This window comes from Neofelis nebulosa, chromosome 2 (genome assembly GCF_028018385.1).
Source record: "Neofelis nebulosa isolate mNeoNeb1 chromosome 2, mNeoNeb1.pri, whole genome shotgun sequence".
NCBI classification, from domain to species: Eukaryota; Metazoa; Chordata; class Mammalia; order Carnivora; family Felidae; genus Neofelis; species Neofelis nebulosa.
The window spans coordinates 26,931,039-26,949,063 of record NC_080783.1 but is presented as its reverse complement, the minus strand read 5'-3'; the positions used below and the strand labels follow the sequence as shown (position 1 = coordinate 26,949,063).

General features: G+C 38.2%; 1 protein-coding gene across 13 annotated transcripts in view; it reads left to right on the top strand.

Moving 5' to 3' along the window:
• UNC80 (unc-80 homolog, NALCN channel complex subunit) overlaps nucleotides 1–18,025 on the top strand; it is a 232,703-nt gene that overhangs the window by 99,870 nt on the left and 114,808 nt on the right. For 10 of the 13 annotated variants that reach the window (XM_058706423.1, XM_058706414.1, XM_058706399.1 and 7 more), the window contains 4 exons: nucleotides 2,478–2,611; nucleotides 9,403–9,568; nucleotides 14,669–14,872; nucleotides 16,822–16,922. In XM_058706423.1, coding sequence (XP_058562406.1) covers nucleotides 2,478–2,611; nucleotides 9,403–9,568; nucleotides 14,669–14,872; nucleotides 16,822–16,922 — 605 coding nt within the window. The remainder of the gene's footprint in view (nucleotides 1–2,477; nucleotides 2,612–9,402; nucleotides 9,569–14,668; nucleotides 14,873–16,821; nucleotides 16,923–18,025) is intronic. The other 3 variants (XM_058706453.1, XM_058706445.1, XM_058706441.1) reach the window with 1 other exon arrangement.

The window sequence follows — 18,025 nt, the reverse complement described above, 5'->3', positions numbered from 1 at the left end:
TACGTGTGTTGTATACCATACAAGCTTGTTGTGTATGTGTACTACTACCTAAATAAAATTCCTAAATGGTTATGGAATTGGTGACATTATCTGATGAAGACAATAATACCTCTTCCTCTTGCCTTTCCCCAGTGGTTTGAAATTCAGACTCCCTGATTATATGTTAAAGACTGTTGTTAGTTAAGCAATGCCAAGATGACTTCATCTTTCTAGTCTTAAAGTGTAAAAGGATGGCTGGGTGTAATATTGAGCATAATTAAATAATAATCAAAGAAAACTTATTGTCTTCTTTTCCACTTTCATACCAATGATTTTTTTTTGCAATCTTTTTCATCATTTTGCACTTTCTCATCCTTTATCACATCAGAGCAAATTTTCTTCACTTAGCTGCTAACAAAATACCAAATTCTGATACCAGTATTTCAGCCTACCAAGTGAACATTGGCCCCCAAAGATTCCCTCAAGTTCACAGGAGTCTAGACTATCCTAGAATGCCTTTGGATAATTGAATGGAGAATAGAATTGGGTCTGGCCTTAAGACCACTTGAGGACTATCCAGCAATCACAGAACCTAGTGAAGACCCACCAGAAGACATCTCCAAACTGCCCTGGATCTCCTAAGCATCCTTCAGACACAGATGAGCTAAAGCACCATTAGACGGATACATCCTCACAGCCCAAAATGAGCTTTAATCTCCATGAGACCACATAAGTGTCGTTTACCGATATGTTATGCCTGGTACTCAGGTTTTTGATGAGAGCATGTAGGACTCAATCATTGTTCATTTTAACAAAACATTTCAGATGATAGTTGCAAGAGGGCCTGGACCAAGACCAAGTTCACTGTTTACAGGATTGACAAGAAGAATCTTGATGATAATCTCAGGACAAGATCCAGAAGTTTATACTGAATATGTAGTGTTTGATCATTTTTTAAAAACTATTGCACATCCAAACAATTTAGTCTAGGCTTATGTAGCCTCCATTGAAGAGAAGATTGAAATGTCTGGTTTAGTTCTGCTTTCTTGTCAGTACATAGCTCATCTTGCACTTAAAAGGTAATTATGGCTCGAGCACCTGGGTGGCTCAGTCGTTAAGTGTCTGACTCTTGACCTTGTCTCAGGTCATGAGCTCATTCATGGTTTGTGAGATCAAGCCCCGTGTCAGACTCTGTGCGGATAGCATGAGCCTGCTTGGGATTCTCTTTCTCCCTCTCTCTCTGCCCCTCTTCTACTAGCCCACATGCACTCTCCCTCTCCAACAAAATAAATAAATAAATTTAAAAAATTAGTAAGTAAAATAAAAGATAATTATGGCTCAAGTAAATATCATCTAGAAATTCCAGAGGACTTTGTCTCTTCCGTTCTTAACAAGAGGCTGTGTCTCCAGCCACATACTATCTCTGGAGAAAAAGTAATAGTTTTCATGAGGAAATCACATATCTTCAGAAAGAACATCATTTCCACCCTCTCTCAGCTAAGCCATAATATATACATGCTATTCAATTAAGAAAGCCTAATACACAGGAAATATTTTAGAAAGATATTTAGGAATGTTGATCTGTAGTTGTGATTGCTTGATGCCTTGATTCAAATAGATAACTATTTTCTTTCTTTTATGAGAGGCAGAACTTGACATTACTTTGGTCTTCTTTTCTGAATGTTGATAAGTAGTCAGTATATTTCTGTAGGATTAGTGATGACATGTATCTGAGAACCAATCCTAAGAATTTTAAAAATCTCTATGGTGTCACGTTGGCCATTATCTGCCTCTTTAGTAAAATCCATTGTTAGATCTATGATGGAGGCAACATTTTACTCATCCAAAGACTGATATTCTTCAGAATAAAAGAGAATATTTTTATACTTCTAGTGTAGCTATGCTTTAATATGATAGGCCAATTTGTATAAAGTGTATGATACAAGTGACCAAGTATGTCTTGTCTATGCTGCAGAAACACATCTGGGCTAAACTGGAAGCAACATCACTGCCCTCAAGATGTCTCTCACAAAATAAGGTGGCGAGATTCGTGTAGTCCCAAAAGTAGTTCACTACCCTTTACGCGGTCTAAATCTGACTAAATTAGCAATGTGACAATCTTGCAAGACTGCTTTCCATTTCTGTCTTTGTTAAAAGGCTTTCTAGTTTAGTAGACTGTGTTATGTTATGCTATGAGTCTTAAGGAAAATAATTTAGTTCATATTGATTGCTATCTTAACACTAAACAATACTAGTTATAGAATTACAAAATGGAGGAAGAGAGAGGTATGTGGTAATGCATAGATCGTGCTAAAAGGAATAGGTAAATTGAACATGTGTAGGTAACATTCTCATATGCAATTTCATTTTGGACATGTATAGGTGACATTCTCATTTGCAATTTGATTTTACACATGTGTAGCTTTGTCCATCAAACCGTGCCTCTGTGTATGTTTTATTGATTCGTTTATTTAGGAAGGAACTCTTTCATTCCATAGGTACTGTGAACCCCTCTAAATGTGGCTGCCCCTTTGCCTTGAAGATGGCGGCGTGCCAGCTTCTCCTGGAGATTACCACCTTCCTTCGAGAAACCTTTTCTTGCCTGCCCAGACCACGCACTGAGCCTCTGGTGGTAAGTCAAGCATGTGTGTTAATAATCAGGTTACTTGGAGAGGCCAGACATGTGGCTAGGTTTTGAGTAACCACAATTTCCTCAAATGCTCAATGGCCAAATGTATCATATAACTTAAAAATTCAACCAAGGGATTTTCATATATAAAAAGAAAGAAATCTTATTTTATATTGCAAAAAATAAGAGTAATAACTCTGAAATTGACCTTGAAATCACTGAAGATAACACCACTGGGTCCAACATTGTACTGATCGCTGTCAGTTATGCTGGGAATGTCTAATACAAGAAGAGGCTATAAAGCAACAAAAGCATTCCTTTGAGGTCTTAGAGACTGCATCTGGAAGACACAGGGTCTACGGAAATGGAATGTGTGCTCCAAACTGGAATCGTGAGTGGGCTTATAAAGGCAAAAGCCACAAGGTTACAAAACTTGTTTTAAAAGACGTAATGATTGCTGCTGGCCGAGTTGAAGCTATCTGCTGCAGGATTGGCTATTTAGCTAACAGGTGTTACATTATCTCTATTTTAATCCAAAGGAGAAGGGTGTGTACCAGGAGGTGGTGGAGTTGCAGTTGACAAACGGCAATTGACAAAAGTAAAAACTTCATGGTGTTGTGGAGACTAAAGCAAATCACATACACAGGCCTTACTTCCTCAATATCCTCTGTCCTCTATTTTGAGTGACTGTCTGAGCAATGCTTACTTCATTTTGAATCTTCTTTCACAAGCCTTTAAGTTCCTTTACTCTGCAAACTATGAGAAGTTTTATGACCAGCATTCTCCAGAAATCACTGGCAGAATCTTTCTGTCATAAAAATCTAACTGCTCATAAATCCTTATAGAAATGTGCTTCCAATGAGTTTTCTCATTTAAGTTATGGGGAAAAAATTTTATTTAAGTATTTAGCACGTAGACATCTCTAAACATACACTTTTATTACTACGGTACTTCTTATGGATCTGGATGGGCAGAAGAAGACTGTACACACACACACACACACACACACACACATGCACGCGTGCACACGCATACCCACATGCACACACATGCACACACATCATACTCCCGTACCGCTGGGGCCTGATTCGTTTAGCAGAGTATACCAACACTCTGCAAGGACCAGGAGTCTTCACAGAGTATTGAGATGGGCACACGTCAGAGCCGATTTTCCTTGGCTCTTAATCCTCTAATAGGCACCAAGTTTCCAGTGGTTCTTTTATTACAGGCACCGCCCAGCCAGAGCTGAGAAACCAGACAAATTCTCTTATTTATTTATTTTTTTTACACAAGACTTAGACTACTCTACCAGAAAAATTGTTACACGATCCATGTGCTTCTACTTTACCCAATTTTACACTCCACCAGCAGTCCTGCTTTTTTGACCAGACTCGGCATGAACAAGGCCATACCCCAATCCCTGGGAGAAAACAAAAGAATCCATGCTATTATCCCTGAGCACTGCCTCTACCTCTGGTTCTCCAATGTCTGGAAGACCTGTTTCCTCACACTCGGAAACATAAAATGGATATTTTTACATTGGAAACATTTATGGGTAAAAGGTATGTTTTCAACAGAAACATACCAGCATTGGACTGCAAAACTACATTATCCGAATGTCAGAAAGGGACGTTTACTGCCCTGATTTCATTTCCTATTAACCTGGGCCTTTAATTTTCTGAATGTCACCTCGACTATTATATTGAGACTACTCTATAAAATCAAATCAAGGCCAGCACATGTGTTTGAAGCCAAGTGGGATGAAATATGTGATCTGTAAGGCCTCTACTAGTGTTATTTTTTCAACATTCTAATTATATTGAAGCCTTCATAAAAGCATGGTGGTACATCTACTTTTCATTTTTCAAATTTTTATTGCTCCCCATTTAGATCCATTGTGATTTTTGAAAATAATCTTAAAGTCTGACTCAGTTATTTTTGTTCTCCCTTTCAACTCCACAAAGCTATAGTTTAATGTCCCTTGTCATTATAACAAGTTTCATTTTTAAAAAATCAACCAGATCTGTTAAAAATTACTGTATAACCAACTGGCAGACTAGTAGAAAATGCCAAGAAATTAAGCTAAATGATCCTTTGGTCATTCAGTCAATGAGAGGAAGGTTTTCACTGCTATATCACCCTGAACAAGGTCTCAGGGATCTTTTATTCAATACACTAGGACTTTCATTGTCAAATGTAGATTTATGTATTATGTTGAGATGTGACCTTTATAAAATAAATGGCAAGAAGATTTTTCTCCCATTTAATCTAACAATAGTTGATGGTAAACAAAAAGAAAAAACACCTTTCAAGTTACCTTCCAACCTACTATAAGGAAACCAGTATGATAAAACTGTTTTACCAACACAGAAGCTGTTAAAAATTAAATTATTAATTAAAATTAAATTATTAAATAAAATTAAAATATTATTTTAGCAAAATGCCTCTGGCAAGAGTATTTATGGATCTTCAGAATTTTTTTTAATTCAGTAACATTTTTAAAAATAGTAAAAAAAACAACCACCCTAATATATGAAATAATAAAAGTATAAGGTAGTAAAATAATCACATGAGATGCTATGGATATTCTAGAATCTGAGGCTTGAGAATGGAAGAAAATCAGGGACATAAACTTTCTATCAAGAAAAAAAGTTTTTTCTGGGAACGCAGGCTGGTGCAGCCACTCTGGTAAACAGGATGGAGGTTCCTCAAAAAACTAAAAATAGAACTACCCTACAACCCAGCAATTGCACTACTAGGCATTTATCCATGGGATACAGGTGTGCTGTTTCGAAGGGACACATGCACCTCCATGTTTATAGTAGCACTATAACAATAGCCAAAGAATGGAAAGAGCCCAAATGTCCATCCATGGATGAATGGATAAAGAAGATGTGGTATATATATACAATGGAGAATTACCCGGCAATCAAAAAGAATGAAATCTTGCCATTTGCAACTATGTGGATGGGACTGAAGGGTATTATGCTAAGTGAAATTAGTCAGAGAAAGACAAAAATCATATGACTTCACTCATATGAAAACTTTAAGAGACAAAACAGATGAACATAAGGGAGGGGAAACAAAAATAATATAAAAACAGAGAGGGGGACAAAACAGAAGAAACTCATAAATATGGAGAACAAACTGAGGGGTTGTGGGAGGGGGGATGGGCTAAATGGGTAAGGGACACTAAGGAACCTACTCCTGAAATCATTGTTGCATTATCTGCTAACTAATTTGGATGTAAAATTTAAAAAAATTAAAAATAAAGCAAGTTAAAAGAAAAAAAAAGAAAAAGAAATAAAGAAAAAAGAAAAAAAGTCTTTTTGTCAGAAATTTCCATAAGACCGTTTCTTTTTTTTTTTTAATTTTTTTTTAAACGTTTATTTATTTTTGAGACAGAGAGAGACAGAGCATGAATGGGGGAGGGTCAGAGAGAGAGAGAGGAAGACACAGAATCAGAAACAGCCTCCAGGCTCTGAGCTGTCAGCACAGAGCCCCACGCGGGTCTTGAACTCATGAACCGCGAGATCATGACCTGAGCCGAAGTCGGACGCTTAACAGACTGAGCCACCCAGGCGCCCCATAAGACCCTTTCTAAGATGGATGGGATTTTCGTGCAAAATATCTGTTTGAAGAAGTCCTAGTTATACCCAAATTGTTGGGAGAGTAATCAAAAGAATCTGAAGTACAAATAATTAAAATAAAAGTTAATTAGCTTATCCACAGTTGTTTCTTGGAGAGGGTCAGGAAATCCCAGGAGGCCACCTACTGGATTGGTGGGGGCATAGAGGTGAAAGAAAAGGCAAAATGACATCAAAAGCTTTTAAAAATTATTAAAATATGTTTTTACCAACTTAATTTTTTCTCAGATCCCTAGATACAACTTAAATAATGGGTTTTTTTTGTTTTTTTAAGAGCTTCTGGTAGCATTTTTATTCATTGTTTCATAAGCAATACTAACAAATAATGTTTTTAAAAAAGAAAAAGAAAAAATAGCTTTGTTACAAGATTTATAATCAAAATAGCATAATAATCAAATTTTTTCTAAATATTAATTTTCAAACAATATTGAGAACAATAAAGAAATCATTTTTGAATAGAGAATTTTGTTTGTAAAACTGCTGGTCTATTCAAATGTTTACCAACTGAATTAGTGAAACCAATAACCACTGGCCAAGCAACATGAATTAAAACAAGTAATTCTCGGGGCGCCTGGGTGGTGCAGTCGGTTAAGCGTCCGACTTCAGCCAGGTCACGATCTCGCGGTCCGTGAGTTCGAGCCCCGCGTCAGGCTCTGGGCTGATGGCTCGGAGCCTGGAGCCTGTTTCCGATTCTGTGTCTCCCTCTCTCTCTGCCCCTCCCCCGTTCATGCTCTGTCTCTCTCTGTCCCAAAAATAAATTAAAAACGTTGAAAAAAAAAAAAAAAAAAAAAAAAAAAAAAAAACAAGTAATTCTCCTCCAATGGATAGATGAGTCCACCATAATAAAGTAAAAAAGCAGTAAGGAAGTCTCTTGTCTACACTCATTCATTAGAGAAAGCAACATATTGGATGCTTTTATGCAAGATTTTGCTGGAGGCTATGCCAAATGTGCTGATGGAATTTAACAAATTGGGTTATGAAAAATATACTGCTGGATTCCAAATGTTCCTAAAGTTAAAAAATCAGAAGCAAAACACAATTCACATATACCAAGGCTAACTGATGGATGTTTATTGAGAATAAGACTATGAACAAGGGTGCGATAGTTACAGGAAAGGGAATAGGGAGGTTACAGAGGTAATTATATCGAAACAGGGGAACCAACATATAAAAAATTATTTCCCGGCCACAAAGAGTGGCCATGAAAAGGGGGCAGAAGGGCCATGGTTGGCCATAGAAGGGGCTGGAAAGACCTGAAGAACATTTCTATAAGAGGTCACATTTGAATGTAGCTTTGAAAGATAGATGGGATTTTGACAAATGGATAAAAGAAGAAATTGGAACTGCTTTTGAGAATCAGAGTTTTTACATTAGTTTTTGTCCCAAGTAAGAAATTTATCTAATTAAGTTTGGCTAACAAAATTGAAAATATATTAGGTTTTCTACTTGTTTTCTAAAAGGGATTAATTTCAGGGAAGCACTTATATTCCTAGAATATTTTTTGACAATGCTAAATAGATTCTATGTAGTTCCTTTATTTTTCTAGATGTGATGTAATTTTCTAGGTACCGAAATGTAACTTCTGTTCTTAATCAAAAGGAAAAGAAGAAACAACATGTAGAGTCTAAAGTTTCATTTATTAATAACAATTAAAAGCATTAGATTTTAATTTTGGTGCAAACTAGTTTTTTTTTAAATTTTTTTGTTTTCCATATCTAGTTGAATCTGAGAACTTACATCGTATTTGGGGGAAACATGCTCTATAGAAACAAAATTAGCATTTTATATAGTTTTCCTTTATCAACTCCTCCAAGAGTGTTTTACAGCTAACAATTAAATATGGTCTTCTGGTTGAATAAGTCTCCATTCACAGAACAGGTCAAATTTTCAATTGGGGGCCTCATTGACCAAGCTCCTACAAAATAGTTTCCCTCCCCAAGGCTTACTTTAGGTTACCGGCTCACTCTGTTCACAAGCAGATAGTCATGGAACCCCTCTAATCCTGAGGTCCTTCTAGAAGAGAGTGAGAAATATCTCTAATGCCTGATAGTATTTTGAGACTCTGGCCCTCACATATGAGATTTCTTAAGCCTGAAATGCCTTTTCCATTTGTTTGCTGAGCCAACTTGAAGTCCTCAGGACAAAACTCCAACATCACCTCTTTATTCATTTTCTATTTCTGTAGAAATTTAGCTACTTAAAAAAGTGTAAACATTGTATCTTACATTTCTAGAAATCAGAAGACTCACACAGGTCTTACTGGGCTAGAGTCAAGGTGTTAAGAAAGCTGCACTCTTTTCTGGGACTCTAGAGAAGACTCTTTCCTTGCCTTTTTTCCATCTTCTTGGGCAACTCACATTGCTTGGCTCATGGTCCTTTTATCCATCTTCAAAGCCAGTGATTTGGCATCTCTCTCACTCTTCTTCCATAGTTATATTCTCCTTTGACCACAGTCTGGAAAAGCTTTCTGCTTTTAAGGATTTGTGTGATTAGGCCAAGCCCGCTTAGCTAATTCAGGATAATTTCCCATCTCAAGATCTCTAACCTAAATCAGCATGCACAAAGTTCCTATTGCAATGTAAGGTAACATATTTACCTCTTCCAGGGGTTAAGGCATAGACATATGTGGGGGTCCATTATTCTGCCTCCAAATCTGATTTCTAAGTTCCTACTCACTCTCTCAGTCTAGGAATTTATCTTTTGTTTCCCTTCTGAGTCTCTGTCTCAGGATTTTGAGTTCGTTTAGGGCAAGAACCATTTCTTATTTATCCCCCAGTACATAATACATTCATATTTAGTACACTCAGTGCATAATCATTTAATAAACACATGAATGCCAAAGGTGTAGGCTAAACTGTGGACAAAGTGTTAGAAGGGGAACAAGCTAATTCTAGATTTGGAACAAGGTCTGTGCTTTTTGAAGATAAAGTATGAAGAAAACGGGAAAACTATGAGTTAGAGAAGTTTTTTTTTTTAATTCAAGAAATATGTTTATTGGCCACAACCTGAAATTGGCATTAGATAAAGAAGAATTTGGCTCTGTGCAAATTCAGCTGTGTGCAATTCAAAATGGAGGGAGGTTTACCACAAGACCAATGCAGCGCTGATGAGATGCCAGCATTCATGTACTCCTCACTAACATTGCAGGACTTAGAGAGCTGCAGACTTCGTTTGGATCCTGAGTTGGACCGGCACAGATATGAGAGGAAGATCAGCTTTGCTGGGGTCCTGGATGAAAATGAAGACTCAAAAGATTCCCTCCACAGTAGTAGCCACACCCTCAAATCAGATGCAGGTGCTGAGGAGAAGAAAGGTATGGAAAGCAAGAATTTTTTTCCTGTTTCAGTGTTTCTCATAGGATATTTGGCCTGGGGTCTAAACCACAGAATTGTGCACCCCAAGTCCAAAACTGTTGGCTTCATACAGTACTGTGTCCACTTAATGAAGTAGGAAACCACGCTAGTTAGCAGCTGGACTCGACAGTCAGAGAAGTTCCGATTGTAATTCCGGCTCAGCAACTCTCCATATCCCTACCGATGCCACTAGGTAGTCATCAGATGAACCATTATTTCACGTACCAATAAGGAAGAAACAATACTTCCAATTCAGCCCTTATGCAATACTTTCTTATCATTTAATTCTTAAAGAAAGAGGACTTTCAGACTTAATTAGATGTCAAATTTTATTATTAATATATATCATTCTTGTGCAGCCAAAGAAAACAGAAAGTATAAATAGAATAAATGGTTTAAAGTCTTTCTAAACAATCTTCAATTCCAGGTTCAAATTTCTTAATCACTTTGCAACTCAGAATTGTCAGTGTCCATGTTTTCTCTATATGACAATGTCCTCTGTGTCATTAGAATATTAATAATACACCATTAAATGGATCTGTAAAGGAAGTAGAGCTGTTGGTGCTAGGTACTTGAGCCAACATGCGTTTGTACGAAACTAGCCTACCCTCATACTCAATACCTCCTTCAAGAATGTTGCCAAGCACATCTGACTTACCACCGCATGCACTCCGTCACCCAACTACCATTTGACTCCCTGGTGTTAAAAGACACTCTGGCACCCATTCTGTACATCTTGTTGCTGGTGCTTTAGATGCTCACATGGACATAAGCAATAGCAAACGTGTCACGACAGCTACCTGGCACTAGTGATCTTAAGATGGCCTCAACTGTAACACAAATATCAATTTCAGATATATGAAAATGTGAAAATATGCACTTCAAATGATAAAATATAACAACCAGCTGTATGACCTTGTCCAAGTTACTGACCCTCTAAGCCACAGTTTTCTGCTCTGTAAAATTAGGTTATTAACACCTACCACATTGTGATATTGAAAGCTTTAAATGAGACAATACGAGCAAAGCATAAACGTAGTACCTGGTACCTAGATTTGGTATAGGATAAATAATTGTTGTCACTGTGGTAGGTTTTATTAATATAATGAGTGTACAGACTAGAACCGCAGGAAATTCTAAATATAAGCTAAAGATTACCAAGTTTTAAGTTGCTTTCAAGAGATCCTTAAACTGTTAACGTCTCTGATTTTGCTACTTTTTTTGGGGGGGGGGTATTTCTTAAACTCCACCACCCTTCATTGCGTTTTTCCAATGAATTTCAATTAAAAGAATATCAGTACATTTGTTAAGAGTCAAACACGATTTTATGCATTTATGTATTTTCTGGTATCCTAAAGACAATGACTCAATAAATGTTGGATAACTGAAGGAATGAAGGAATCTAGGAAGGAATAGTCCTGGATAGAGAAAACAGAAAATCTTTAAAATTTTCTAAGAAATGGATATACACTGGAAAAAAATTTTAATATTTTAAGATCAGATTGTTGTCATGACACTTTTCAAATGCAAATAATAACTATATTGTATTGAATTTATGGTCAACCAAGCATTTACTAGCCAAGTCTTAGCAATTTTTGAGCATGAAGGAGTATCAACTCAATATGTTTTTCTACTGTTACTTTTTCAGATAATGTTAACTGCATATGATGAAAAACTTACATTTTTAAAGATATCCCAAGGGGATTTTATTTTGCCTATTCAAAGTTATTATGCTAATTATTACTTAAAGTAGCTGAAATAAATATTCCTAATATGGACCTGGTTAAACTTGAACAGAATAAATTCCACGCCATTTTAAAAAATAAAATATCAGATTAATTTTTAAGAACACTTTAATTTCATGTTTATCATTTATGTAAATTTCCTTTGATGTTCAAAACCGCAAATGCTTAGTGTTTTTTCTCCTCATGGAATGACTACGTTAATATATGAATGTTGTTTAAGAAGTGAGCAGAAAACTGAAACTATAAATAAAATGAGAACATATTCATAAAACGTCCTTTACTGGTTGGCAAAATCTTGAAGATTCCTAAGTATTCCTTAATCCTTTGACAAGTTGATAGCAGATGCTAAAGTCATAAGTACTCTGCTAAATGATATTATTAAAAGTTTATTTAAAATTTCATGCCATCTGTTTTTATAAAAACTAAAAATGTTGTTCTTGAAGTAAACAACTTGAGGACAATTCAGATTCTACCAGGGAAAACAAATGTGAAACAATCCTCAAACTAAAATGTCTGCCTAAAATCCCCAAGCAAGGTCTGTCCCATCGTTTTACCCACATTCCAAATACAAACGAAGACTGGTATTCCAAAATACAGACACCACGATGTGTCTAATTACTCAACAATCATCTACTGAACACCTGGTGTATGCCAGGCACGATTCCAGGGTCCCAGAATACGGCAACCAACAGGAAAAATGTCCCACATGTATTTCAGTTTATATTAGCAAACAGCTAAATAACAGGGAATAACATAAGATACTAGACTTTCAAGTAATGATACATGGTATCAAGGAAAACAAATGAAGGTCAGAGAATTGGTAGTGACCTGGAGTGGGAAGGAGTGTAGTCAGAGAAGGACCCCGAAAGTGGCATTGAGCAGAGACCTGTATGATGTGAAGGAGCCAGTCATGCAAAGCGCTGAGGCAGGAGTCTTCTGAGCAGACAAAACAGTGAGAGCCAGGCTCTGATGCAGGAAGGAACGTGGAACATTTGAAGAAGGACAAAAAGACCAACATGGTTGCAACAGAAAGAGTTGAAGTAGAAGACTATAGAAAGAGTAGAAGAGTGGCAGGAAATGGGGTTAGGCAAAGGGCATATAAATTGGATATGTAGATATGGTTAGAAATTTAATTTTGTATAAGTGTGTCTGAGTGTTGTCAGCAGGTTTTGACTAGGAAAGTGATATAATATGTGTATTTACGATTTATGTATTTAAAAGATGAGTCAAGCTGTGGAAGGGGATGTAAGCCGGAACAGTGAGGCAGTTACAATAGTCCAGGGAATAGATAATGGGGCTTTCAAAATCCTAGGAAATTTTAAGTGTGAAGCTAGCAGGACTTGCTCGTGGATTTAATGTGAGATGAGAGAAAAGGGGAAAAGATGTTTTATACAATTTAGATGTATTTGTTTCACTTTCCCACTAGTTCATGTTCTCATGGAAGTAAAGGCTAAGACTCAATGCTGTACAAGCTCTACTAAAGATTTTCAGGTACCAAAATCAAATCTGAATTCTAACTACTGTGTCCTTTGTAAATAATCCATGCCATAATTCTGAGTGCTAATTTTTTTCTGCTACAGGATATATCCGATTATCTTTGGTAGTATAGAATAGGTTCTCAAAATTGAATTTCGTTCAGGTCACATTAATTTGGGGTTACTTTCCCAAATTTGTACAGTTAAAGGTATCATGAAATCATAGAACGCAAGACAGTGTCTCTATAAAAAAAAAAAAAAAAGAAAAAAAAAGAAGAAGAAAGAAAAATCTCTCTAAGCCTGTTTTCTCCTTCCTAATCTACCTTGGTATGAAATTGTATTAGTAGTCATTAAAATATTCTATTTCAGATGAAATATTCTATTTCAGATGTATTTCAGGTAGGTCATTAAAGCCTCAATTAAGCCTAAAAATAATATTAAAAAATGCAGTGGATGAATTTTGTGCTATAATTAAAAAGGAGCCTTATAGTCCATAGTCTTTGTGGAATTTAATCAACTGCACAGCAAGAGTTTCTATCCAGATGTAAGATTCTATCCAGATGTGTTCAGGGCACTCCACGAGGCCTTTGCCAGCTCAGTGGTGATGGTTTTAGTCTTTCTCAATCGCAAGATTAAGTCAGAGATTAAACACTGCACATTATTCAACAGAAATTCTTATAGGCTCCATTTTTGGCACTGAAAGTATACATTTAATTACCATTTTGTAGAGCTGTACAAGCTCGATCATGGTCACATACTCTCCTGCGAGTTAGAACCCAAGACTAAAATGCAACCTTCCTGATTGGAACGTTTAAGAAATAATACCTATGCCTTAAATAATTCATAGGAAATCTTCTTACAAAAATAATGGCGCCTTCCTGATAATGACTAAGCTTTGAAAACTTTTTTTATCCTGCCCTTTTAAAATCAATGTGTGACAACACCAGAATTCCGAAAGAAAAGGAAGTAGGACTATATATGAGTATGGGAAATAAGGATGCTTTTGTTAAAAAAAAAAAAAAAAAAAAGTAGGTTTCAAGTTTAAACGTGTTTCTTTTACCCTTTTATTTTCCTCACCGATGACTGTTTTTTCCAGAACACTAAAGATGAATAATGCATGTTCTTCTTGGTACATATAGACTGTAAGGTTGGCTCAGGGTGTTGCATCATTTGGACTCACATCCCACCCAGCCTTTTGACTGAAGGAAGGATGCTATGACATCACTAGGTGCATTGAAAATGGAACTATTTCACACTCATGTTCACCCAAAGCACACCAGTGAAAACAGATCCTTTAGTGCCTTTGCTGAGGAGCTGAGCGGAACCCGCTGCTGACTGTTGGAGAGAGAAGCGCCTCTTGTTTTTATTTCTTAATGAGGTATTCCAAAATGAAGGGGTTTACATGAAGGGGTTTGCATAACTCACATAACTCTGCAAGTCCCATTTCAAAAGAAAAACAAAAACCAATGGTTTGCGGTTCTATCGAATCAAGGAATGATGTTCTGTAAATGTGCTAACAGTCCTAGATAATGCTGCTACAAGGGCGCACTCATGCTTGTGAACCCTGGGCCAGAAAGACAGCAGGTTGTTCCCAGCACTGATGAGCTATGTGCCCAAGAAAGAAGCTGCACCAGCCCTTCCTGGTGGACCCAGCCTCCTGGCTGCCTAACAAAGCTGCCTGACCCGGCTGGGGCTTGGGAGGAGCTCCTCGTGCACACATGCTGCTCATCCCGGCCGAAAGAGAGGACGCTGTTCAGGGACAAGTTGGGGAGAGCTTGGATCTAACACTGGCTGGGGAAAACTAAGGGGGAAAAAGCCCTATTTTATTCTTTTAATACAGTTCCCAGCAGGAAGATCAGGATAGGAGGTTCCCGCCTGCTCCAGATTAAAGGAACCCGCAGTTTCCAGGTGAAGAAGGGGGGTTCCTTGTCCAGCATTCGCCGAGTCGGCAGCTTAAAGAGCAGCAAGTTATCACGGCAGGACTCAGAGTCCGAGGCTCAGGAGCTGCAGCTGTCCCAGAGCAGGGACACTGTCACTGACCTAGGTAACATAGAGGAGTGGGGTGCGCAGGGACGTGGGGGGTAGGAAGACAGGGCCCAAATCCTGAAATAGTTGAAGCCCGTTTTCTTACACATCAGGAGCTGAAGAGCAGAGCCACAGGCTAGACCACTCATTAAGTCTGAAAACCATGCCACCCTTTAGAGCAGGGCTGCTCGAAACTTAACGTGCACACGGGTCACCTGCAAGGCTTGTTAAAATGCAGATTCTAATTCAGCAGGTCTTGGGTAGGAACCGTTGACAAGTTTTCTGGTGAAGCTAATGCTGCTGGTTCAGGAACCACAGTTTGAGCAGTGAGGATATACAGTATACGTTAGGGAAAGAAAACACTTTAATGGCAGGACAGATTTTTGAAATCCAGATGTTTGCACTTTCGTTCTGATCAGGACCTTGAAAGCAAAATGTAGAAAATCCTTTGGGGGCAGCTAGCTAAAGTTCTTCTGTATGTTAAAGTGTCTATTTCACAGAAAAAAAAAATATATATATATATATCTCAGATTATATATCAGAGGGGAAAGACTGTCTAGACCTGACAGTGAGTGACCTTCAGCAAGTCAGTTAGCATCTCAGGGATTTGTTTTCTCCAACTGTGCAGTGGGAATAATTCTATGCCCCCTCGCCTACTCTGAGGGGACATTTTAAAGATAAACTAAGGGATGATTGTAAAGTATGAGCATGAGTTCTGAATACAATCAAAGGACTAGAGATGAAGTTTGTCACTGTAGGATCGAAAGAGACTTTTGAACTCCAAAATGTGCGAGTCCAATGAGCCTGACGATCATCTTACTAACAAGAAAAGAGTGAGCAAGTATGCAGATAAGACTCACCAGCTGCCTGGAATTTAGCTATCAGGTAAAAGTTAAAGGACATTTTCTTTGCCATTCAGTCCCGTGAGAAGCAAAACAGAAAGTTCCCCTTTCTAGGCAAGTTGTTTCAGAAGTCAGTCAGGATATGTGGATGAATTGTCGATCAAGTCTACTGAAATAGAAGCTGAGTGTATCTAATTAAAGAGAGTCTAAATAGGAATTGTCTCTATACCTATCCACCCTCACCTTTGAAGATAGCTAATTTATGCATTAGTTAAGATTTGGCTTATTTTTTTAAGGAGACAATAGAAAAAAAAAACAAACCTGTGACTTCTTTTGTTACGGGTCTGAGGTTGTAAGAATGTCATCAATTAGTTTTGGGGGAAAAATATTTCAATTAATACTTGAATTCATTGACTTAGCCTGACCAGCTGGATCAAAATAGGCAGGCTAGCGGCATGGTTTCATCATAGAAATGACCCAGAAAAGCTTTTAGATTTGAGGGCGAAGCTTTCTTGTGTGGTCTACTATGTAGTGAATTCCTGAGAAATGTCTCCATATTTTTCCACAGAGAAGAGTTTGGACAAAAGGATTACCCATGATTGGCCACAATGGCTTACAAATTCCCTTAGTTTTTTTGAGGCACCGTCCATTTTTGAAGTAGCTGTAACAGCAAAGCCAGGTGGTACCAAGAGCAGTGGCACTAGATGTAGTCACAGCAGCAGAGGAGACAGCAGCACGCTATATGGCCACTGCAGGTTGCTTGGTGTCCCTCTGTAACTACACCTGCAAGGTCTGGGCAGTCGAATGGATTTGGGCACACTCAACCAATAGCTTGCTCATCTCAGCAATTCAAGGACTTGACTCTGTTTCTTCCCTGCTCCCATGTCTCAAAATGGAAGCCATCACAACAGAGATCATAAATGTCTTTGCAATTGCCTGTTCAGCTGGTGGTGAAGGGAACAGCTCCTATTAACATTCCTCCACTAAAGTCAAGGCTATGCCCTGTTAACCCACTGGGCCACGGTAGTCTGCCCTAGGATTCAAAAGCATGGACAACTCTACCATACCAACATGCTCTCCATAGAGACTGAACAATATAACCTTTCTTGGCATTTTTCTTTTGAAGAAGGGAGTCCTTGGAGTGCAAGTGAGCCCAGCATCGAGCCAGAGGGAATGAGTACTGCTGGCACAGAGGAAAATTACCACAGGAGCATGTCATGGCTTCACGTAAGTAGGAATCTCAGAGACAGACCTGAGATCAATTTCCTTTGGTATTGAGAAAGATCTATGGAGTGAGGACAAAAGAGTACACTAAAACTATCAATCTAATTTAACTTCCAAGAAAAACCATAGGAACCTCTGAATTCTCACTAGGGTTGGTATTCTATTGGACTGTGTTCCATTTTAAGTTTAACAAAAACCGAAGGTTCTTTGTTATGGCTGGCTTGTAGGTCAACGTAAGTCAGGGAATATCCTGAGGGACCAGACCAGGCTGGTGACCAAGACAGCCTGGGCACCGCAGGCATCACCATCAGTTTGATACAGGTTACCACAGATGCTGTGAGCAAGGTTATGGTGTCAGTCTTGTGTCTGTATAGATCTAACTGTAAACCAGGACGTGGAGAATCTAAGATAATAAAGGTCACACCTCAAAGGTTTCTTCAGAGGTCATAGGCGGGGGGGGGGGGGGGGGCGGATTTCAAGAAAGCTTTGGGCATGGATTAGAGAGTTCAAGGTTTGAGCTGGCCATGAGAAAGAATGAGAAAGGTAAGGAAGCATAACATCAGATCCACAACTGGCGGGATACTTCCTGCACTGTCAGTGATCTTATATGGACTGTACCTTCTGTGATTTTAATCTGACTTCCTGGTAGAGTCAGATAAGGGCTGGCCGGTACATGACGCTCCTCAGTTTGCAGTGCTGTGCCATCACAACTGGCTGAGCCCCAGAAATGTTTGCAAGTGATCCCCAGAACCTAATTTTCAAGACTCTCTGAGGCAGCTGTTTTTAAAGTAAACTCTTTAGTGAAGTCCAATGTACATGTTGAAAAGCATAGAAAACCTATGTGTGCAGCTCAATAAATTTTCACAAAGTGACTATCTGTGTAACCACCAGCAGGTCAAGAACATGGTCCCACTCTAGAAGCTCTAAACATGCCCTCTACCAGTCACCCCCCTCCCCTAATAGTAACACCAGCCTAATTTCTGTCACCATAGATTAGTTCTGTTTTTGAAATGCATGTAATTGGCTTTATATGTCACGTACCCTGTCATTTTATGGTTTGGTTGGTTCATATAAGGGTAAATCTTGCACCTTTGTTCTTCCTCAAG